This window comes from Rhodnius prolixus, unplaced genomic scaffold (genome assembly GCF_049639745.1).
Source record: "Rhodnius prolixus isolate KJV_2025 unplaced genomic scaffold, Rpr scaffold_6, whole genome shotgun sequence".
Taxonomy (NCBI): Eukaryota; Metazoa; Arthropoda; class Insecta; order Hemiptera; family Reduviidae; genus Rhodnius; species Rhodnius prolixus.
In genome coordinates this window covers 16,568,121-16,594,257 of record NW_027411634.1, presented here as the reverse complement: position 1 = coordinate 16,594,257, position 26,137 = coordinate 16,568,121, and the positions used below count along the sequence as shown (strand labels likewise).

General features: G+C 35.2%; 1 protein-coding gene across 2 annotated transcripts in view; it reads left to right on the top strand.

Annotated features, from left to right (window-relative positions):
• Positions 1 to 26,137, top strand: part of LOC141460916 (sodium-independent sulfate anion transporter-like) — a 174,801-nt gene that overhangs the window by 83,799 nt on the left and 64,865 nt on the right. For both annotated transcript variants that reach the window (XM_074141373.1, XM_074141370.1), the window contains exon 2: positions 4,627 to 4,891. In XM_074141373.1, coding sequence (XP_073997474.1) covers positions 4,747 to 4,891 — 145 coding nt within the window. In that variant the 5' untranslated portion in view covers positions 4,627 to 4,746. The remainder of the gene's footprint in view (positions 1 to 4,626; positions 4,892 to 26,137) is intronic.

Below are 26,137 nucleotides of genomic sequence, written 5' to 3'. Positions count from 1 at the left end.
TTTGTGTATGTACTATACGTAATCATCTACTTTTTAAAAAACAACAAGTAGATCGATTCCTTATTGTTGTTCATGGAGTAAGCCTCACATTCCTTTAAATTTGGTTACAAATGTTTTTGTATTTTAATTATTCCCTGGGTAAGATAGTTTGAAAAGATCAATATAAACAGGATGAACAAGAATTTACAAGGATAATTATAATAAGATAAATACACTACGCTAATTATTTGAAGGGGATTACCTATATTTCTCAGTTAAGCAACATCAATTGATCTGACTCACATTAAAATTACATATTGCAAAATCCTTAGCCATCAATATTAGTAAACACATAGATAAATTATTATTTATAGATCACATTGAAAGATATAAATTTTGATATGTATAGAAATTTATTGGAGACGGAAGTAATTAACATAAAAGGATAACAATATATTTAAATACTAGTATTTATAATCGCGGATTTATAACCTTGCGCGTGAGATACAAATAGTATTTTTGCAAAAATTTACTCAGCCTACCTAATAACCGTGACCTCATAATTGTATTTAAATTCCTTTTACTCGTTGTGGCCTAGTTTAAATTCTACATTTTGTTTTTCTACTCTAATCCCAACCTCATTTCCAACCAGAAAAAATGAAACTAAAAAAAAATTGCTAGTTTTATAAAAAAAATGGGCAATAAAAATACCGCTGTATTTTTTAGATTGTAGACGGGCTCTTGGATATATTTATTTTGTTATAGTTAAATAGGTCAGAATATTGTGAAATATTCATCATTACTTCTTTATATACCATTTTTATATCCATTACATTTATAAAATCTGATTACATTAAATTGATATCGATTTACATTAAATCACTTGAGCAGAAAGTAAGTAACAAATCTGGTGAATAGCATTATGTCTTTTTTTTAAGTTCCTTATTTTCATACAGTTTTAAATGACGTTTTCAAATATTTAGTAATAATTGGGTCTAAATTGTTCTGAATAGTAGTTGGTCTGTTGATGCAATTACTCACTCAAATCTTTAAAGAAAATAGTTTCAATTAAAATAATTAATAAGCTCACACTTCAATAATATAATACATCATGGAAGATTACGATGATGATGATGAACTATCAGGCAATTACTGAAAAGACTTTAATCTGTTAAACGCATAATCATGAATCGAATGTTGTAGTCACGAGGTAGTCTTCTATTATTTGGTATTTTATTGAAGTGGAAACCCAAAAAAAGGTTACGTCTTTTAACGCGAATATAACTGGTTTTATGAAGATAACAAGAGACCCAGGCTCAACGCGTTGGCCGTAAAGGCTATGGAGTCAGAGAGTTCACTTCAAGCCAACTTTTCAAATACATTGTAGCAGTTGAACAGAACGAAAACATGTTGGAGTTAATGGCAGTAGTTGTGATTTTTCAGAGCGATAACATCTTGGGAGATAAACGCTGAAAATCGTGGCAAGTGTGATTTTTACGTGGTCAGTTGACTAAGAAGTTGAATGCCGCTTCTATTTAGTCGCTGAAATATTGTAATTACACTTTTCACCACTTCATTACCTTATTCAAATACTTGGATTCTTGAAGTTGAATTAGAAGAGGCTTTGGAGATGAACTTTTTATTCCACGTGGCCACCTAAAAGAGCCGAATTGAGAAACCTGAACAATTCTCAATGGAGATTCATCAAGAAGGAAGTAGTAAGGCGCCACAATAGCCGAGCGGTTAGAGGCGATACCCGATAAGCTAAGATGTATTGTGGTACTGGGTTCGATTCCCGGCCTAGGTCTTGGATTTTATTTAATGGTTAACATAAGAGATGTACAGTAGAGTACGTTTACGTATCCATGACACTTAATTCGGTAGTTGGACGTAAAGCCCGCACTGAATAAATAGGCATTACTTTACTTTCTTTTCAAGGAAGGAGTTAGCAAACAACGTTATAACAAGTTAAGAGGCAGTATTCTATCTCGGGGATCCGGGTTATCATTCAGAACATGGTGCAGAATTCAGCAGCTAGTTTCAGGTTTTGGATACTTAAAGACTTAAGGAAATTGCCTTTATCAAAATTTTGACCATCACCATCATGCATGAGCATTATTGCTGCACTAAAATATGGGAAACAAATTGATTGAATTAAAAGGAAATATTTGTTTACCAAAAATCAAGAAACATCCAAATACTGAATTGAAGCAGATATGAATCCTCTTTCAAAAAAACTCCACAAAAAAAAGTGAGCTCATGTGGCTGAGATGTTGTGGAGAGAATCGATCAGGTAGGAAAATAAGGTTCATGAATTTAGGTTCGCTTCAGGAAGATAGTTGATGTAGTTAAAGATCTAAGACAGTTGGCAGGAGCAAGAATATTATTTGCTAGTGTACTACAGCAAGGATAACTAAAGTGTATTGATATTTTATTATTTTGTGTTAAAGCAAGCTGAGCCCTTCATTAATCCTGAATTTCGAAAAAGAAAATTAAAAAAAATTCGTGCCAATAGTTCAGTCCTCAATAATTTTATAGCAAAAAATAAAACAAAAAATAAAGAGAAGACTAATTGCCCCCGTACAGTTATGCTAAATATAGCTTTTGAATTCTCCCGTTAATGTGCATTTCAAAAGGTTACAGTTTCATTATTAATCCGTTAAAAATTGTATCCTTTAAAAAAAATTAAAAAATAAAAAGTTAAATATAGATAATTTTGCATTTATAATTACTTCGCTACATTCAAATAATGGGCTTTCACCGATCGTTTAAATTTCTTCCCACCTCTATTCTACAGAAATTGAAATCTTATGAGTTTCAAGGTGCATTCCAACACTGTTTATTAAAAGCTATCATTAATATTTACCTAAATATTAGTTATTAAAATACTTGATTTTATCTGTTTAATTGTAGCTTTTTTCTTTCTCCTAATTGTGTCTAATTGGAATTGAAAACTAAATTGGTTCATTTATGTGAAGTATTCAGAATATCAATTCCTGAAAACAGCTCCACAGTACGTGCCCTATCTAAATATGATGTCATCTAAATATTTAAATCTCTCATTTTGTTTTATAAATCTACCTATAAAATAAATATTATCTTCGTTATATTCTAATCGCAGTTAAATGAAACATTACGAGTTTTGCAGAGTATAATAAAGCATAAAATGGAATTTAATTGCATTTATTGTTTCTTTCTTTTATTAATTATTTGAATTATTTCATATCTAGTTTGATTTTTATTCATTTATAATTTTCTTTAAATGACAACTCCATTCAGTATTTTTCCTGTAAATTTTACCTTACATTTGCCAAAAGAAGGCTACCCTTTATGTATATTTTAGCTTTGGCCTCAAAACTAGATAACAGAGGCTAAACAAGTAGAAATCTCGACGAAATGGACCCCAATTCGATATTGTGCCGTTGAATTTTACCTTACATTTGTCAAAAGAAGGCTACCCTTTATGAATATTTTAGCTTTGACCTCAAAACTAGATAATAGAGACAAAACAAGTAGAAATATAGACGAACTGGAACCTAATTCGGTATTTTCCCGTTGAACTAATTACTCTATAGGCCAGAACCCTGAGATAAAATGGATCCTGTAAAGAGCGCCCAGATTTGCTGGATTCAAATGCTAGGGATCAGATATTATATGTAAGGGAAAAATTAGTACATAAAAATTCCAAACCCGCAGTTTCCAACTAAGGAGGCATGAGCAGTTACAAAATAAGTATACATCAAATATGGTTCTTATTATCGGCTTAATGCTGAACTCTGTTGGCACAAATTAAAAGTGGTTTTAGTTTCTATTTTGCTCGGTAACGGAGTAAGCGTATCATAAACAAATAGAAACAAAACAGTGGAAAACAGGTGAGTACAATCCCATTTCTCAAAAAAACTGCAATTTTTCTTTGCTCCAACTATGTATCTGATAAACAACAATCATAACCAACTTTGCTAGAGGTTTGTTCAGAAGAACAACAGATTTGCATGATGTTAACAGTAAATTGAAACACGAAGATATGATGCATCCAGCTTGTTCTTTCTGCCATATCAGATAAAATATAAGAATTGTATTTGAACAATAAGTTACTACATTTGCTGATGATAATGTGTTCAAGGAAATTCCCAAACATACATTGAAATAGTTGTAGGAACATCTCTTATAGTTTAGAATTTGGAATAATTTTGAGGCTGAAGAGGGAAGTTGTAGAACAATAATAGTTGAATTTGAGGAAAGTAGTTAGAAATGCTTCGAAGGACGAAAAAATGCTGATTAAGTATAATTGCTTGAAAGTACTGATTAAGTAATCTTATTAATATTATTACCATTTTATTTGATTATTAATATGGTTAATTTGAACCATTTAGTTTGTAATTTTTTGGTAATATGTTTATTATCTTTCTTATTGATAACTTAAAAATGTCAAATACGAATGGAATACTGCAGTTAGATGAAAGGCCTGCTCTCGAGTATTGGGTGGGCTCAAAATAATGTAACAATTTAAAGGAGGGGCTCAAATAAAAGAAAGGCAGCCCTTGTGCTAGACAATAATATACTTTGAACAATGGGATCAAGTAATTAATAACAAATTTATCTCAAAGTAAAATAATTCCTAATTTATTTTTTGTTTTTCTGTTACAGGTGTGCCAAGTGTTGGGTGATGCAGTGTTAGTGGTAGGATTCAGTGCCGGGCGCTTCCAACAAAAAAAATTTTGGTTTTTCGTTTTTGTTGTTGTTGTTGTTGTTGTTGTAATTAATATAATGGACTGGCGCGAAAGTGCAGCTACCGATTTGGCGGCAAAAGGTCAACGTGTCAAATTAACTTCATTTAGCCGGCTTTGCGATGAACAGCCAAATGGTAACGGTATCATAAATCCAACATTCTCACCTGACACACATTTAGATGGTAAGCAAATACTATGTATTTTAAGTTACACTAATTAACTTGTTATTATAGTTGGATTCATTTGCACTAGAAGAGAGAACAAAAGACATTACTTTCTCTAGGAATTACGAAGATTAAAGTAGTTAATTCGTGTAATGCTTTCTATTTATTGAAGAAACCAGATTTTTGATTATTTTGATGGACTGGTCATTAATAGTTTAAGAATTAATTGTTTCCAGGAACTGTTAGTTTTTTTGTATTTCTTATTTGTTTTTAAGGATTAAATAGAATATTATATTTGAAGTAAGATTAAGAATTGAGCCCAATAATATTGGGGAATTTTCTTGGAGATATAATATTGAGAGCAGAATTCTTTGTATTGCTCTGGTTCCAGTTGTAACTATTAATAGTTTAAAGTGATTGTTGGTTTAATTTAGAGTACTTTTTGTACTTAGTAGTAATTTGTAGTACTTGTACTATAAAGACAAGCGTTTGATTTGTTTTAAAAACTGAATTATAACCGAGGATATTGGAATTGAAAATTTAAGAACATTTAGAAATAACTTTATGACTGGAATAAATATAACTGTGAACGATTTAGAAATAATAGAAATGTAGTAATAAATTGGCAATTATAACGGTTACTGGCATAATATACAGCATGGTTAAAAGGTTAAAATTAGACTCTCTCTACTACAGGATTATTTCTGGTATTTATGTTCTGGGTTCATTGTCTTCTTAGTTTGGCTTACTCTTAAAGGGGGAAAAAAACCCTAAAGTTATTCGGGTAAATCTCTAACGTTCTTTGACCTTAAATTGATTGCCTGCTAACAGTGCAAAACTCCAAAATATTTTAAAATTTATAAATTATTTCCAATCCTCTGAATTCTATTGTCATTTCTAGCCTGGACTGTTGTAAGAAAGTATCTTCTCAAGTAGATCATTTCGAAAGATAATAAAAAATGTATTTAATTTTTTTTTCTACTTTTAGTATTTTTAAGATTCTGTAAAACTCACTTCTTCCTCGTTTCATTCCGAACGTAGTTCTTTGTGATAAATTTAATTATGTACGAGTATTACTACCCACAATGTTGTTTTTTTTAGCATTATTATTAATTTATTTTAATAATTGTCAGAAGTTTTGAGTCACAGAGTTATCAGTAGATTCTTTTTTTACTTTAGCGTCGAAGAATTTTATTATTTTGCTTTTCGTCTCAATTAAACATTTCTTTTTATAAAGTGCTTCAATACAAAAGTATTGTAAAAAGGAATGATGACTCCTATTGGTTGAAATACGTGGCATGCATTAAAACAAATAAATAAGACAAAGAAAACAAAATTATAGGTTAATAATTGATGATAAAAGTTTTGGTTTTCTTACAATGAACTCCCATTTTGCAATTAAATCATCATATATTTCATCTAAAAGGTATATTTTCTTGTAGCCTTCCAACAATCTCCTGCCTTTTTTATTTTAATTTTATTATTTGTCCATATCTTCATACTTTCACCGAAAGCGATGCATTAAAATAATGAATTTAGTTGTAAAATTGTGACCCTACACGACAGCCGAAGTAAATAAGCAGTTACTTTATAGCATTTTGTTTGGTCCATCATCCTAGCTCTAATTAAATACAGAAAAAACTACATCTCTCCAGTACTTTGATACTCATCTTCTAAAATATTGTTAGAATATTTAAACATTAATGAGTAAGCAATTCGCTTGTTTAACATTCCATTGTTCTTTATAATAATTACCATTACTTTATTTCTGTGCGTTAACATTGGTTTCATAGGTATTTAAATGTTTACAGTTCTTTTATTAGTATACAATATTAAACACGATTTCAATGTCATTAATCTGAATAAACATCGGTAAAAATTCCAAATATGAAGCAAATTTTCCATTGAACTTTTGAGTACTCAGTTGGTTATAATTTTTAACTGGGAAGAACATTTAAGTGTTTTGGAATTTACACTATTATATATACGAGGTGTGTTCAAAAAGTAACGGGAATTTTTAAATTTCGCGGGTTTGGAGAGTCTGATTGTAAAATTATTTTTTTTATTATGTTGGTACACATGCCCCTGAAGTACGATAAAATTTTCAGTAATATTCATTGTTTACTTCTTAAGTGGCAGCCGTTAAGGTTAGACGTGTTTTTCGAGCTTGGCGATTTTTGTTTGTTAAAAAAAATGGATCAAAGAATTTGTATTAAATTTTGCGTAAAAAATGAAATAAAGTGTGTGAAATGTTAATAAAGGCATATGGTGAGTCTGCTATGAGTAAAACAAGGATTTACGAGTGGTATAAGCGTTTCCAAGATGGCCGCGAAAACGTTGAAGATGACGAACGACCTGGACGTCCAAGCACACCAACAACCGATGAAAACGTGAAAAAAGTGAAAGAAATGGTTATGAACGATCGCCGAATCACAATCAGAGAAGTCGCTGATGATGTTGCCATATCAATTGGCTCATGCCATGAAATTTTTTCGGATGTTTTGGGTATGAAACGTGTGGCAGCAAAATTTGTTCCAAAATTGTTGAATTTCGTACAAAAACAGCGGAGAATGGAAGTTGCTCAAGAGTCACTCAATGAAGTCGACAACGATGCGGATCTACTGAAACGTGTTATAACAGGTGACGAAACATGGGTTTACGGATATGATGTCGAAACTAAGGCTCAATCGTCCCAGTGGAGGCATTCTGGATCGCCAAGACCGAAAAAGGCTCGACAAGTGCGGTCGAATGTGAAGGTTATGCTCACTGTGTTCTTCGATTTTAATGGCATAGTGCATCATGAATTCTTGCCACAAGGTCAAACAATCAATAAGGAGTACTACCTACAAGTTCAACGCCGTTTGCGTGAAGCAATCCGAAAAAAACGCCCGGATTTGTGGCAAAACAATTCATGGATTTTGCACCACGATAATGCACCTGCTCACACTTCATTGCTTGTTCGTGAATTTTTGGCCAAAAACAAAACTTTAACGATGCCCCAGCCTCCATATTCTCTTCCTAATCTTTTCCTTTATAATATTTCAATAAAATATTGTTCTTCTGTGAAAAACCTTGGTATAACTTTTGATCAAAACCCATCTTGGAAAAACCATGTTTCCCAAATCTCTCATCGTTCCATCCATATCCTAAAGCAGTTTAATAGTTCCCGTCACCTTTTTCCAATTAAGACCCGGAAACTCCTAGTTTCCTCTCTTATATTCCTCCATTTCGACTATGGTTGTTTAGTGTACGGCGGTCTTTCTGGTGATATTGAAGCTAAGCTCAAGCACCTCATGAACTGCTTCATAAGATTTATTTTCCGCATTTCCAGAGACACTCGCATTTCGCCACTACTACGATGAGTTGAAGTGGCTTTTTCCTGTCTATCGTCGCCAATATCTTTTGACTTCTTTCCTTTTTCAAGTCATCCAGTCTCAAAGGCCTTCCTATATATTTCAACTCCTTAAGTTTAAATCCTCGATACATTCCCGTAATACCAGATCTCGCTCATCCGATCTCTATATTCCCTCTCACCGTACCTCATCCTTTGACAAGTCCTTCCTAATAAGCGCTACCTCTCTCTGGAACTCCTTACCATCATCTGTCCGCCATGCTCCTACCCTATCCATTTTTAAATCCCGTCTATTCAGTTATCTCCTTTCTATCCAGCTTCCTCCGAAATTCTAATTGTTTTAATTTATTTCCTTAATTTCTGCTGTTATTTTTATTTTCACTTTTTGTAAATACTTATTTATTTATTTATTTTCTTTCAATCACAGGCCAAACTGTTAAGGCCTCTATTTGTACCGGTGTTTATTCTTAGGGGACAATTGTCCCAGAATAATAAATTTCTTTTCTATTCTATTCTATTTCTTTAGCTGCTTAAAATAAAAACTAGTAACAGTTTTAATTAAGTGCAATGGAGAAGAAGTTTTGGTATACCTCTTCCTGCATTAACTTCACCTTGAAATTGGTAGCATGCAATGTGCAATTTCATGGATATATTTTACGGATATTTTGTTATTTCACATTGTGAATAAAATAGCGTAGAGAAATTACAACTTTTATTAGCATATATATCCCAATAAAGAGATTTTGATTGTCCTTGAAACAACTGTAGTATAATATACAAATTATCACCCTTGAACTTAACACTTGTTATAGTGTATCATAATTATTTCGGAACCAGTGTTATTGTTTAATTTTGTGTACTATAATTTTAAGGGTAATGCTCTCTCCAGCGGTGGTAAATCCAAATCTTAACTTTGTGTTTTTTACTTTACTTTTGCTCTTCCCGAAGTATTGTGGATCTTGTCTTTTTTTTTAAATTTCGTTTTCGTCGATAGTATTTATTTTGAAACCACTTGAACATGAAAATATCTGATATAAACCCTAATTTGACTTTTTTCACTATAATTCACGAGCTTCTTGTTCATTTTTGTTCAAATTCAAATCATTACTGGCAATTTCAAGGTTATAAAAATGAACATTACACCGAAGTGGCTGTTAAGGTAGAACTTAATCCCATCCCTACTCTGAGGGATCCCTAATTCCAAGAAAAGCTATTGACCTACTCCTCTGAATTGATGGAAATGTTTGGTGAGGCAGATATAGTCACCCAAATAAAGAAAGGGAGATGGTTTGGTGACGTAGAGTGGATGCCTGCGGTTAGGTCACCACAAAAATTGTTCAATGGCTGACCAGGAGGTGCAAGAATACTCGATTTAAATGGTTAGATGACGTAGAGAAAGACCTCCGTCGGGTTGAAATAAGAAGACTGCTCCTAAAGGCCTTAGACCATAACGCATTGAGGATAACTTATTGAAGAGGTCCAGGTCTTAATCTAAGGACCGAGAAGATGCCTCCAAGGCACTGCTGTCTTACGGAAGTACTCTCGTCACATCACAGGATAGCGAACAGTAGAGCAAAATCAAAGTAAAGCACCCACATTTTAGCCTTAGCAAGCCAAATTCATTGACTTCAATTAAAAACATCAAATGTTTAATAATTTTTCGACAAAGACATAAAACAGTCCACCGATAAAGGGTAACTACTGTTTATCACATCGAAACATAGCAAAGACATTGAATTAAACTTGAACTATTAAGAGATTTCAAAGGTCGCTTGTATAAAATAAGAATTATTTAAATTAATTGTAATTAAGTAATAAAAATCTGTAACTAATTCAAGGAAATAATAGTAAAATGAAAATCTATTCCTACAAAATACAGGAAGAAATTACACTAGCTTACGACAATATTTTCGCTTGCATTTTGGATTAAAACGGACTGGGAAACACTTAAAAACACTGCAAAACAAACCATAACTACAATAACCTTAGACCAGTGTTTATACTCTTTTTTTTTTATCATAAATCTACGTAACATGACGGAAAAGTAATTTCCCTGCAGTTGTGTGTTACCTTGCACCTGTACAAGGTTCACTTCCGTAGAAAGAAAAATCACTGGAATTAATAGTGGTGTTATGGCAACTAGCGAGACAAAATGTCTGCCAGTTAGCTTGCAACTACAATAATTATGCATTTAAAAAAATACTGTTTTACACTTAAATAGCTCGGAATTTGCTGATAATTGTAAATATCTTGTAGAAAAATGTTATAATTCTATCCTGTATTTATTATAGTAATGAGTTTTGTCCTAAATTGTAAATAGCGTTTTAGAATTTTTTACTTTCAAGTGTAGCGATAGTGTCCAACTTTGGCTGATCCTCAAGGTTCCATGGCTAAGTGCAGGCAGATTTTTAAGTATCTTGGAATAGATAAGTCCATTTGCTAAAAGAAAAAATGGTACAATCCTTAAGATCGTTCTTAACTATGTGGCCACAATATTAAGAGTTCAACGATCCAGTTTTAGATCTAACCATCACTAAACGAATTACGAGGTGTGGCTATTAAATAACGAGACTATTGCTGTAAAACATTTTATTTTAAATTTATACATATTTAGTTATTATCACCTTCAATATACACCCCTCCCCTATCCCTACAACGATCCATGCGAATTTCCCATTGTTCGAAACAGTGCTGGAAGTCTTTTTCTGTGAGCTCCTCGCATGACGCGTGCCACTTTTTCTTTCACAGCTTCAAAGGACTGAAATCGTATTCCTTTTAATGCAGATTTGACTTTGGGAACAGATAAAAGTCACATGGGACCAGGTCAGACGAATAAGGCGGTTGCCCTAAAACTGGGATGTTGTACTTGGCTAGAAACGTCTTGACAAGACAATGCTGTGTGAGCCGGCGCGTTGTCTTGATGGTGAACCCCTTGACTTGTTCTTCCACAAATCGGGTCGTTTTTTTCCTTACTCTTTCACGGAGTTGAGCAAGCACCTCACGGTAGTAATTTTGATTAATTATAATCGATATTTTCATCCGTTTTGGACGTGGAAGGGCGATCCGAGTGGTAATCATCTCCGACGCCTTCTCGGCCATCTTGGAAACGCTTGAACCACTCAAAAACTTGCGCATGTGATAAACATTCATCGCCATAAACTTCTTTTAATAAAAGATAAGTTTCAGGAGCGGTTTTTACCAAGTTTTGATGTGAAATTTCACAACATTTTCGCTGCTCTACTACATGTGTAGTATCACGTTTTCGGCAAAACGTAACTAACTCCTCTTACACAAACGACGGTTCCGGTCAGACAGATTTCTCTACAAACACGTGACACGCTGCAATCGAAAAAGAAGGCTATACGCTGCACAGCTGTCGGTCGTTAGGATTTGGCGCATGCCTAGTTCTTCTGTAGCAGCAACAGTCTCGTTATTTAATAGCCACACCTTTAACTTCGTACCTTCCAATTGGTAGCTCTCTGTGGATTTTGCTGAAAACATTCATTCAAAAAGAAGCCAGAAAACTGATGGAAGATAATTTACTTAAAACTATTCTGCAAGGTTAAATAAAACAATTTGATGAAGTAAAAGGTCTGTGTATATATTTTTTAAAAAAATAATAAAAATTAACGAAGCAATAAATAAATCAGTAGATGTTCAAAGTCAAAGCAATTAAATTCAAACTAAAAAAAAAACTATGTGTATTAAAATTAATACAAGCAATTAAGCATTTCTAGTTACCTAGAATATTGCTAATCATTTGGAATGTTTACAAGAGTTTAAATTATTTCAACGATTCCACAAGGTAAGAAACCCAGAAAGGAAAGATGATTTAGGAATTAAAAAATCATGATACCACCCATTGTGAATCTTCAAATGCCGGTGATGCTTATTTTAAAGTGCCTGTAGAATAATTCGTTAACAGAATAGAGGTCCCAGAAATTAATTGTTAGCTAATAAACTTACTGAAACTATTTGATAGCATTTAAATCCAAATTTTATTGGCTATAGCAGAATTATAAATAATTATAACACTATATACGAGGGTCGTTTGAAAAGTCCGTGCAAAAATAAAAACTACTTAATTTTTTAGAGTAAACCTTTTTTATTTTTCAACATAGACTCCTTTTAGGCTTATACACTTCGTCCAACGCTGCTCTAGTTTGTTGATCCCTTCCGAATAATAGGATTTGTCCGTCTGAAAAATAGCCATTCGTTTCTGCAATCACCTCCTCGTTTGATTAAAATCTTTTTCCCGCCAGCCATTTCTTCATATCGGGGAACAAATAGTAGTCCGAGGGAGCCAAGTCTGGAGAATAGGGGGGATGTGAAACGAGATGGAACCCTTTGCCACCACAACTGCTGAGGTGTGAGCTGGTGCGTTGTCGTGATGGAAAAGGACTTTTTTGTGGGCCAATCGTGGGCGTTTTTCTTGCAGCTCGGTTTTCAAACGGTCCAATAACGATGAATAATATGCACCTGTAATAGTTTTACCCTTTTCCAGATAGCCGATGAGGATTATTCCTTGCGAATCCCAAAAGACAGTCGCCATAATCTTTCCGGCCGAAGGAACGGTCTTCGCCTTTTTTTGGCGCAGATTCCCCCTTGGTAACCCATTGTTTAGATTGTTCTTTGGTCTCAGGAGTGTAGTGATGTATCCATGTTTCATCCACAGTGACGAAACGACGCTTAAAGTCCTGCGGATTCTTCTGGAACAGCTGCAAACCGTCCTTGCAACACTTCACACGATTTCGTTTTTGGTCAAGCGTGAGCAATCGCGGCACCCATCTTGCGGATAGCTTTGTCATGTCCGAATGTTGATGCAAAATATTATGTACCCGTTCATTCGAGATGCCCACAGCACTAGCAATCTCACGCACCTTCACTCTTCTGTCATCCATCACCATATCATGGATTTTATCAATGATTTCTGGAGTAGTAACCTCAACAGGGCGTCCAGAACGTTCAGCGTCACTTGTGCCCATATGGCCACTCCGAAAATTTTGAAACCACTTATAAACTTTTCTAATCGAAGGTGCAGAGTCACCATAATGTTTATCAAGCTTCTCTTTAGTCTCCTGAGGCGTTTTGCCTTTCATAAAGTAGTGTTTAATCAACACACGAAATTCTTTTTCGTCCATTTTTTGAAAATCACTCGACTTCCTCGATTCAAACGAATGCCAATCACAAAGAAATAGACCGATCTGGCTGAAACTTGGTGTGTGTCCTTTCAAGAGATGCTACTAACTAAACATAACCTCGATACGCGCCAGTAGTGCTATCTCTCTGACTTTGCACGGACTTTTCAAACGACCCTCGTAGGTGCTAATGGACAAGTTGTCTGTGCCAAAAAAACACTGGTCAGTAACTAAACTTTACAAAATGAATAATTTATTGTAATTTTTTGAATAATTTGTGAACATTAAAGGCAGTTAACGGTTATTGTTAATTAATAACAATTTTATGAATCATCATTTAATGGAATTCTGTAAACATAATGAACTCATTCTCTCTGAGAAGTGAGAGATGGAAGAGAAATAGAGCCAGAGCAAGTCTGAGGCTTGCTGTTCGCAAAAAAAATGCTCAATATGTAGAACTAGGTTACATGCAAAAAGTGGGGGAGAATTATTCGCGTCTCAAGGACTTTACAAGGTCATGTTTTCATGCGATTTTTTTTTTTTTAAATGCCTACGTTTTAAAGGAATTTTTTATTTATAATTCAAGTGGAAATAAAAAAAAAAATATCTTCTCCGAAATTTTGGAAAAGTTAAAGAGGAATTCCTAATAAAGTTAGGATTATAGCAAAAAATATTTATTTATTTACATCAACAAACTAGTAAGTTCCAAGCCAAAATAGTTGGAATCGAGTAAATCTATCGAGTAAATTTATCGAAAAAGATAAATCGAGTCAATAAGTACATCAAAAAAACTACTGCCAGAAGTGATATTACAACTTACAAAAAGTTTTATTTAGCTTTTTTTTTTTCTTTCCTAAAAAATGCTAATCTTCTTATCTGATACCATGTCCAGTTCTTCGGATAATGGAATTTGTTCAATCTTCTGCAGCATCCCGTCTACCACTGTTGTAATCGCTAAAATTTGCGCTGGAGAAATAAGGAATGTTGAACATTGTGGCGATTCTGGTCATCTGACATATGAAACATGGTATCTCTCGTGTTTTGTAAAATCATTCTCGACATTTAGATTTCTTGAAAAACAAAATGCAAATCATTCTTCAGGTGTTTATCTTCAAGAGAATCCAAATTCACCTTACACCGTCTTTTTAAAGATTAGTAGCAATGGGCAAATAAATTTCTTAATGTTGCTTTTCTAACTGCTTTCAAAACAAGGCAGTAATACGAGGGTCGTTTGAAAACTCCGTGCAAAAATAAAAACTACTTAATTTTTTGGGGTAAACCTTTTTTATTTTTCAACATAGTCTCCTTTTAGGCTTATACACTTCGTCCAACGCTGCTCTAGTTTGTTGATCCCTTCCGAATAATAGGATTTGTCCAAGTCTAAAAAATAGCCATTCGTTTCTGCAATCACCTCCTCGTTTGAATAAAATCTTTTTCCCGCCAGCCATTTCTTCATATTGGGGAACAAATAGTAGTCCGAGGAAGCCAAGTCTGGAGAATAGGGGGGGATGTGAAACGAGTTGAAACCCTATTTCCATTAATTTTGCGACCACAACTGCTGAGGTGTGAGCTGGAGCGTTGTCGTGATGGAAAAGGACTTTTTTGTGGGCCAATCGTGGGCGTTTTTCTTGCAGCTCGGTTTTCAAACGGTTCAATAACGATGAATAATATGCACCTGTAATAGTTTTACCCTTTTCCAGATAGTCGATGAGGATTATTCCTTGCGAATCCCAAAAGACAGTCGCCATAATCTTTCCGGCCGAAGGAACGGTCTTCGCCTTTTTTTGGCGCAGATTCCCCCTTGGTAACCCATTGTTTACTCGTAGATTGTTCTTTGGTCTCAGGAGTGTAGTGATGTATCCATGTTTCATCCACAGTGACGAAACGACGCTTAAAGTCCTGCGGATTCTTCTGGAACAGCTGCAAACCGTCCTTGCAACACTTCACACGATTTCGTTTTTGGTCAAGCGCGAGCAATCGCGGCACCCATCTTGCGGATAGCTTTGTCATGTCCGAATGTTGATGCAAAATATTATGTACCCGTTCATTCGAGATGCCCACAGCACTAGCAATCTCACGCACCTTCACTCTTCTGTCATCCATCATATCATGGATTTTATCAATGATTTCTGGAGTAGTAACTTCAACAGGGCGTCCAGAACGTTCAGCGTCACTTTTTGCCCATATGGCCACTCCGGAAATTTTGGAACCACCTATAAACTGTTCTAATCGAACGCACCGCAGCCACAGAAGACTTATTGTGCCAGCCCCTTCTTAGTTCTAGTAAGCGAACGCTCCTCTCCTAAAGAGGTTAAGGACTTTCCCTACTAGTTCTTTTTGCGCTACTATCTCCTGTGGTCTCAGCGTTCCAAAAGGTTTCATAGCGCAAATTGAACAACAGGTGAGAGGCCGTCTCCTCCAGTTCCTGACATAATCTGCATAACGGTTCCTAGCTAATAAGCCTCCACCTTGCGCGCAGATGCTTCCTGAACCTACCATACCCCTGTGAATAGGCCTCTAATCAGAGTAATCTGATTTCTACCCCAAACACAGGGTCTCTTTTGGTTTTTTGCTTACACAGCCAAGGCATCAAGGTCTTGCTGTGTTTAACCCCAGGGCACATCACCCAGTTCTTTTCATGTTCTCTCCAGATCCCAGATCTCTGGAGAGCCGCACGAACCGAATCCCTGGTGATCCCCAGGACAGGCTCCGGACCGATGAAAGGAGTGTTAGCTCCATTCCTGGCCAACTGATCAGCTTTTTCATTCCCTTCAATACCCAAATGACCTGGCACCCATTCCAACCGAATTTATGAAAATATCATTGTCTTAAATAATATAAGATTTAAGACTAAATAACAGAAAATTTTATTTGAAAGAGACCAAATTTTTCTAATGAAATTAATTTGAAAGAATTCTGAAGGACTGGCTCATTTAGGCTTAAAGTTATACCTGAATAATGTACAGTATCGCCATCAATTTAAAATTGAGATATCTACCATTCGTTTGCCATTGTGTACTATACGAGGGTCGTCTGAAAAGTCCGTGCAAAGTCAGAGAGATAGCACCACTGGCGCGTGTCGAGGTTATGTTTAGTTAGTAGCATCTCTTGGAAGAACAGACACCAAGTTTCAGCCAGATCGGTCTATTTCTTTGTGTTTAGCATTCGTTTGAATCGAGGAAGTCGAGTGATTTTCAAAAAATGGACGAAAAAGAATTTCGTGTGTTGATTAAACACTACTTTATGAAAGGCAAAACGCCTGAGGAGACTAAAGAGAAGCTTGATAAACATTATGGTGACTCTGCACCTTCGATTAGAAAAGTTTATAAGTGGTTTCAAAATTTTCGGAGTGGCCATATGGGAACAAGTGACGCTGAACGTTCTGGACGCCCTGTTGAGGTTACAACTCCAGAAATCATTGATAAAATCCATGATATGGTGATGGATGACAGAAGAGTGAAGGTGCGTGAGATTGCTAGTGCTGTGGGCATCTCGAATGAACGGGTACATAATATTTTGCATCAACATTTGTACATGACAAAGCTATCCGCAAGATGGGTGCCGCGGTTGTTCACGCTTGACCAAAAACGAAATCGTGTGAAGTGTTGCAAGGACGGTTTGCAGCTGTTCCAGAAGAATCCGCAGGACTTTAAGCGTCGTTTCGTCACTTGGATGAAACATGGATTCATCACTACACTCCTGAGATCAAAGAACAATCTAAACAATGGGTTACCAAGGGGGAATCTGCGCCAAAAAAAGGCGAAGACCGTTCCTTCGGCCGGAAAGATTATGGCGACTGTCTTTTGGGATTAGCAAGGAATAATCCTCATCGACTATCTGGAAAAGGGTAAAACTATTACAGGTGCATATTATTCATCGTTATTGGACCGTTTGAAAACCGAGCTGCAAGAAAAACGCCCACGATTGGCCCAGAAAAAAGTCCTTTTCCATCACGACAACGCACCAGCTTACACCTCAGCAGTTGTGGTCGCAAAATTAATGGAAATAGGGTTCCAACTCGTTTCACATCCCCCCTATTCTCCAGACTTGGCTCCCTCGGACTACTATTTGTTCCCCAATATGAAGAAATGGCTGGCGGGAAAAAGATTTTATTCAAACGAGGAGGTGATTGCAGAAACGAATGGCTATTTTTCAGACTTGGACAAATCCTATTATTCGGAAGGGATCAACAAACTAGAGCAGCGTTGGACGAAGTGTATAAACCTAAAAGGAGACTATGTTGAAAAATAAAAAAGGTTTACCCCAAAAAATTAAGTAGTTTTTATTTTTGCACGCACTTTTCAAACGACCCTCGTATTACTGATCAGAAATAGTAACGCATTGTCAACCCTAAAATTATGATTACTTGCCCCCTCATTGGTTTTCACAATTTTGATGACTCAAAATAATGGAAAAAATGTATTGTTTATTTTAAAAAAATTTAGAAAAATTCCAGGTGTCCATAATTAAAGCAATGAAAGAAGCTGCAAGGAGGAAATTGAGTTACTAACCTGGGGATTATACTTTAATAACCTTGAAAATAGTTGGTAAGGTTGGGTAAAATGTTAAGGAAATACACGTTGACTCATGAAACATTTTCGTTTTACTTTTTTCTTATATTAATTATGCCGTGAACATTTTAATATTGTTTTCATATTATGTAACATATTGTATGATGGGTAAACCCGCTATTTGGAATTGCATTTCATTTCCTCTCGCTAATTTGCTAATTCGGCTAAATATATCTGGTTAATGACCTAGTAAATGAATAATTTTAAACGGTATTTTAATTATAATTATTATTGCGCCAACAATTTAGATAAAAGAATGGTTTCTAACGTTCTTCTGTGGGAAATTTTTTTATAGATTTTCTTTTATTGTTACTTTGCACACAGTAAATCTGGCTTAAACCACTTTATCGCCAAAACAGAAGTGGTTACTTTAAGGAGATTAGCAATCTGTTCAATTATTAACAAAGATACATAATTAAAAACACAAGCTTTGGCAAAAAAGGTCATTTTAGATTTACAAATACAGTCGAACCTCTCAATAACGGACACTGGCGGGGGAAAGCAAAGTGGCCGCTGTTTGGAGGTGGTCGTTAGAAGGAGGTAGGCAAGTTTCATAATGAAAAAATATGGGTTTTTTTTTTCCAAACATCTATTTAAAAATTGTTTATTATTAATAAATTTAAAAATGTACATAATTGCATAATTATTGCAGCTATATTATATTATCTTAATTATCCAAAAAATTTATCAAAAAACTACATATTATTGACTTAATTAATAATTTTTATAATAATCATCACATTTATTCATAACAATAATAATTTATGGTAAAATTACCATCATACCATCATCTATTATTAGAAAAATAGAACAAACCTTTCGGTAAGTTGACGATGGCTCGAATTGGTTTTTGCAAAATCTTCCAACACATTTATTTTCTCTTCTAGAGTTAACCACTTTCGTTTGAGAGACATATCGGAATAAAATAATATCGTACGTCCAAAGTTATATTGAAAAATGATTAAAATGGTACAAGATGTATGGAGCTTATATAGGAAACTTTAGGAAAAACCAGAAAAAAAAAAAAAAAACTTGATAGGGGATAATTATTTTGATCACCGCGTCAAACGAACTTTTAATAATAAGGTGGTCGTTGGTGGGAGGTGGAACATTTAATCCGTTCCCTAAAATCAATATCCGCGGTCGCTATGTAGAGTGTCCGTTAGACGGAGGTTCTTTTATATAGAAAGTGTATAGGGGTAAAAACGGGGAAATCCAAAAACTGGCCCGTAAATGGAGGTGGTCGCTAGTGAGAGTGTCCTTTATGGGAGGCTCGACTGTGTTTGATTATATTTAAAAATTTGCATTAACCTCAGTACATAATTATTTGTTTTTTAATTCTTCGTCATAAATGTATCCATTGTCAGTTGCTTAATTTTTATATTTTTATGTACTTCTCTCCAACCGTTTTTTTTTGCTCTTCATGAACTGGCACAAGGATTTCGGGGCAGAAGTAAAGATTATATCTTGTGTAAATTTGTTTTAATTTATATATAAAAAAAACTTCTGTGTCAGTGAAGGGGCTTTTCTTTGACTTCAACTTGTGTTAGTTCACAAAAAGTTAATCAATTAGTTTATAACTTTAGTTAATAACTAAACAGGAATCGAAGTTATAACAAAACCAGTCGCGGTCGTGGATTATCGTCATAGCTACCGCCATCCTTTCACTTTACTGCACTCTCTTATGGAATCCCCACTTTTAATCCATGTCCTAGACAATTTGTTTAGTCGTAGGGGGCCAAATTAATGTGGTAAATGGTCAAAATAGACTTGTGATCAATCTACGGGATGTAAACCACTTTTTGGTTGGTCAACTCAACCAGATGGTCATCTTACTCATTCGTGGTAATATCTTTTTTTCTACCACTCGAAGGGAAACCTTGTGCATTTGGCGATAGTTTAAAACTTTGGTATAAAGACGGCGCCACGGTAGCCGAGCGGTGTAGGCTAGTCCCGCATAGCTTGGATGTATGGTTGGTTTAGTGGGTTCGTTTCCCCCTGGTCTAGGACAGGGGTCGGCAACCTATTTTAAGTAGAGAGCCATTTCTCCCTTAAGTAATTTTAATAAATCGTACCAAGAGCCGCAAGGATGATGTGTAAAAAGATCATTTATATTAACAAATTATTATTTAATGATATTCAATAATATTTAAATGTTTTATATATTTATTTTCACATATTGTAAAGTAAATAAACGAATAAATAATAACTAAACCTGTGTTAGAATGAAAAGCCGGTAGTCTTATATAATAACGTACTTTATTTTAATATAATTCTATTCAATTTCAAACCAAATCTCATTTAAAATTCTTTTTGAAAGAATATCTTTACTTTAATAAATTGAATTTTCATTTGTTTCAATAAAATTAAACTATACAATATATTTAGGGCAGGCTGAAGAGTCACATAATTTGGATAAAAGAGCAGCATGCAGCTCGCGAGCTGAGGGTTGATCCCTGATCTAGGACTTGGATTTTATTTAATGGTTATATTTAATAAGAGAGTTTAGCACTAAAGTACGTTTGCTAGTCGCCACCGTCCACAACACCTAATTAGGCCTAAAGGTATTACTCTAATATCTCTATTTATATCCGTAAGAAGAAATATTATAAATATTAATATTTATATAAATACACATTTTAACTTCACCGGTATACAAAGAGGTTTATTTTTAATTAAGATTATGTATCCACTATAATTAAATAGGAAAATTACAGGTAGATCGCATTTTAAATTTCGTACATAATTTGTGTTTTTGAGCTAGACTGTTAACATTCATACCAAGTTCTAAAAAAAACATTTATATACGAGTAATATTGATAATAATAATGCAATATTGATCGCTTGGCACGATCGCCTACTTCCTCCTACTTTGGAGTAAAAATAAGAAAACAGAACCTCCAACAAATAAGTTTTTTTCTAGTCCTAGTTCAACACTTAAATTTTTGAATTAAACGTTTTTTTAATTTATTTTGTAATTTACAATTTGCATAAATATATACAATAAGTAAATAGGAGGTGAGATGAACTGGAGTGGGAGGAGAACAGGAGGAGAGAAGCTACCCAGCGGTAGCACTCTCTATAGGAGAGAGGAGAATGTGAGGAGAGAATATGACGAGGAGAGAGTAGAGATAGGAGAGTAATTGCGTTTAGTTCTTCACACTGTAAGGAAGTCGCGGGGCCACTGGCGATTCAGTCGGCGAGTAGGATTGTTAGGGGTGTCAGAGGAGGCGAGAGACAGTACTAGAGGATTGGAGAAAGTGGAGAGAGTAGTATGGAACTTTTGTTGGTCTATGAAGGGAATGTTGAGGTCGTTGTGAAGAGTGAGATTAGTCACGTAGAAAGGAGCATCAACTATCTGTCGGAGGAGTTTTGACTGAAATGTCTTGCACTGTCCGTACGTTTGTTGGTTTGGCTGAACCCCACAGCTCTAGTCCGTAAGTCCACATAGGTTTAAGGATAGTATTGTATAGTAATCGTTTGAGTTCAATGGGTAATTTAGAGCGTCGTCCAAGTAGTCTGTAAAGCAGTTTTGCACGTTTCGACATTGCTTGTCTTTTAAGTCTAGTGTACCCAGATCTGTGCAAGGAAGAGGATTGCTGTTGAAGAGGACCAGGTGGACAGGAGCCCCGCCGTAAACGTGGTATGCTGGTATTTCTGTGGGTTCAGTTTAATCCGCCACTCCTTTACCCAGGATTCTATTTTATGTAAGTGTGTCTGTAACTTGTCTTTTATGTATGAAGATGATGAAGGATGTGTTCTTGTAGCTAGTATGGCTGTGCCGTCTGCACATGTACCGAGGGTTGTACAGGTATGTCTGATGGTGTATACTGTGTAGAGAACGGGGCCAAGTATACTCCACTGCGGCACACCCCCCCCCCTGTCGAGAAAGAAGAGATTTCTGAGCCAGTACTGACTTGAAAGAACCTATCTAAGAGATAGGAGCGCAGAATTTTGAGGGAAAATGGTTTTTCAGTTTGAACAGTAATCCAGGATGCCAAACACGATCGAAAGCCTGGCTTACGTTTAATTATTTTAAGAAATACTTTTCGAAATAATGCTAAACCTCCAGTTTCTTCTTCTTCTTAACTGGCGCTACAACTCATGCCAGAGTCTTGGCCTCCTCAAGACGTGCCCGCCAGGCGTCTCTTTGCTGCGCAGCCGCCCTCCAGTTTCGGAATCTTAGCAAAGATGCAGCATCCTTTGCCACACTATCCTCCCAGCGCAGCTTTGGCCTGCCTACCCTCCTGGATCCTTGCATGTTTCCTTCCAGCACTTTCTTAGGAATCTCATCTTCACTCATCCTAGCTATGTGTCCTGCCCATCGCAGTCTACCAAGCTTTATTACTTTTACTATATCAGGATCCGTGAAGAGAGTGTACAATTCCTGATTTTTCCTAATTCTCCAATTCGGTCCGTTGCGTGTAGGACCATAGATTCTACGGAGCACCTTCCGTTCAAAGAGCGAAAGGGCCCATTCATCTGCCCTGGTCATTGCCCACGCTTCGGAACCATAACTCAGCACTGGTCGGATGAGGGTTTTATAGAGAAGGGCTTTTGTGTCCCGAGAGATGAGTTTACTTTTTATATGCCTTACTAGGCCAAAGTAACATTTGTTAGCGGCCATGATCCTCTTTTTTATTTCTGAACCAACCTGGTTCTCACTGTTTACCAGTGACCCAAGATATGTAAACTCATCAACCTTCTCAAATTTATAATGTGCGATGCTCAAGTGCTGCACTTGGGCGGTGGAGCCACCTCCCGTGCGCATATACTTGGTCTTCGCTTCATTAATTACCAGTCCTAGTCGGCTAGCTGCTGCTTCCAGGGACAGAAACGCTTCCTTCATGGCATTCATTGATCTTGCCATAATGTCAATGTCATCAGCGTATGCAAGAATCTGGACCGTCTTATTTATTAAAGTGCCACTGGTCTGTATACCAGAGTCTCTCACGGCTTTCTCCAGAGCCAAGTTAAATAGGAGGCATGCTAAGGCGTCTCCCTGCCGCAGTCCTTTATTTGGCGTAAACTCTTTTGATAAATCTCCCTGTACGCGCACAACACACTCCGCTCTACTCATAGTCATCCTTATGAGGCGTACTAACTTTGGGGGTATATTCATTTCTATCATTGCTCTGTACAACTGATCCCTGTTAGTACTATCATATGCGGATTTAAAATCTATGAATAGATGGTGAGTTTTAACATTGTACTCCCTCGTCTTTTCGAGCATCATTCTGAGGGAGAATATCTGATCAATCGTTGACTAAACCTCCAGTTTGGCCACTTTATTTTTATTTGACATCATTTCTATTTTCGTCATAGCTGGAAAAGCCCAAATGTAACAATGATTTTACAAAAAGTTTTGCCATTTGAATATTTGTCAGTATTTCTTACTTACTTTCACATTTGCATATTAGATTTTATTTATTAATTTTTTTATTATCAGGTTTTATCTTTACTGTGGTTTACTGAATGATGTAAATGTTCTGAGAAAGTTGTTTACGGTTTTTTAAATTTCTCATTATTAACATATTAACAATAAGATTTCTTTACCCGCTTCTGTAATTACCCGGATTAGTCAATATCCTAATCCGGTTCGACCTCTTTCATCGTTTGAAATATATTTCAGTAAAAATTGTGATAAATTTTAAAATAGTCTATTAGTAATGTAAAGTAATTGCTTATTTTTTCAGGCGTGCTTTAACGCCCAACTACCAATTAGGTGTAGTGAATGGAGGCGACTAGCAAACATACTTTACTGTAAATTTATTTCATTAAACCATTAAATAAAATCCAAGGCCTAAAGACCGGGAATCGAACCCAGTACCGCAATACATATTAGCTTTACAGGTCTCGCCTCTTAACCGCTCGGCTACCGTGGCGCCTATATTAGTAAAGATTCTATTGAATGATTTAATTCTGGTAAATTGTTCAAACTCTTTGTAGAAAAGGATTGTACAGGTCCTCGTGAACTTTATTTTTTGGTCAGTACAACTGGTTTACGGCAAGGACATTTCAAGCCTTAAAGGTGGATCTAAACCAAACGCTCTTCTACTTCGCTGAACAGAGCGGAGTTCTACATGATCGTTCAATTCAACTTTAGATATGACTGCGACATGGCCATTTTGAGCACACTTTTATCTCTGCAAAATCCACACCGCTTTTCGGTGCTCTGCTCTGTCTGCTCTACACTAATCTAAAAGGTTTTTCTAATCATAGCGGTTCAGAATTACGTAGAGCATTTGCTGTGAACTCATCTTAAGAATTGGGCACTGTTTGTACATTACATCGAATTCTATTACTTCGGTTTAGAGCAGGAGAGAATCTCTGCCTCGTTGTTTTATTCCAAAATGAGATTAAAACATTGTCTGTCTTTTAATTTAATTTATTTGTAAATGACTCAGTTAAACTACTGAAAAACCTGAATATTAAGTTCTTTCTTCTTTAGCAAAATTCTTTAAAAACATTTTTAGAATCTTAGATTAAATCTAGATAAGTTGAAAATTATACAGTTCAAGAAAAAGTGACCAACCAGCACTGAAAGAGACTTTGAAACTGAGTGACTGAAGAGGTTAATTGAGTTCTAGTTGCTTGGTAAATTCGTAGATTCCATTAAGAACATTTTAGATTCTTCCATCAAGAATTTAAGACTTTTCAAACTTTGCGCGCTAAGAATGATTCTTGAGTGATGCAAAAGTAAGTAAAAGTAAAGTTAAGTAATCGCCTATTTTTTCAGGCGGAGCTTTACGTCCAACTACCAATTAGGTGTCGTGGACGGAGGCGACTAGCAAACATACTTTACTGTAAACTTCTTTTATTAACCATTAAATAAAATCCAAGGCCTAAGACCGGGAATCGAACCCAGTACCACAATACATATTAGCTTCGCAGGTCTCGCCTCTAACCGCTCGGCTACCGTGGCGTCTGATGCAAAAGTAAAATGAATAAAATTAAAAAACAAACCCTTTAATGCTTTAATATAGATAGATAGATAGATAAATTTCTGTATTTGATGTAAATTTACATATTACAGGGGTTCTGTCGTGTACAATAATTTTAAATAACCACTACTATATTATAAATATAAACATTAAATATAATAAAATAAATTAAACTAAATTAAACACTTCTGTATGAACCAAAATAATAATAATAATAATCAATCATCATCATACTGATGTAAATTAAACATTTTAGCTGCTATAAATTCTATTTCTTTATTCATTTCTTACAAATGATCTTAGTTTTAGATTCTAAGGTTCTTAACATAATGGTAGATCTTATTTAGGCGGTGTCATATGTGTTTACTTTGAGAATATTTATTAATGGGGACTCTTTTTGGAAGAACTCTCCCAGGTAATGTCTGCTCAGCGGTGAATACAGCGGACATATAAAGAGAAAGTGCTCCAGGGTTTCAATTCTATTTAAATTGCACATTGTGCAGATTGAGTTGGTGTCTATGTGGTAATGACCATTTCTAGACCTGATTCTCAATGCCTTGCAACTCGATACTCGAATCTGACTGATCACCCTGAGCTGTCTAAAGCGCAAGTATAATAAATGTAATCCTCATTTAGACACAATAAACTGATATTTCTATACAATCGACTATAGCCAGAATGAACAGCCCTATCGACATCGAACGAAAGAACATGATTTGCTTTTATTTTACAATATTTAAGGTGAACGTTAATTGTCCTTGGTTAAGCATATTAGTCTAGTGATTCAGGGATTCCCCTGTATTATTTCCAACTGTACCCGCCTTTTTTTGGCTTTTAGTTAGGATTTTCTAAATAGATTTTAATAATTTTTGTAAACAACAGCTGATTAGTATAAACATTCTAATTATTTTTTGCAAACATTTACGCAACTTATCCGTGACAGTTCACAAGTTCTAATTAACATATTTATTTTTTTTAAACTCAGGTTAGTTACCTACAAATTGCAAGTTTCCAGAGAAATGAATTACGTAAAAAGCGCTGGTAGAGAGTAATGGAATTTTTTACAATACTACAAACTGATTTTTAGAATTTGAGGGGGGGGGGGTACTCTCTCATTTTTTGTAAGTGATTCTCAATAGAAAATTTTATTTAAATTTTTAAATGGACATAAGTTATACTACATTTTCTACATACGAGGTGTGGCTATTAAATAACGAGACTATTGCTGTAAAACATTTTATTTTAAATTTATACATATT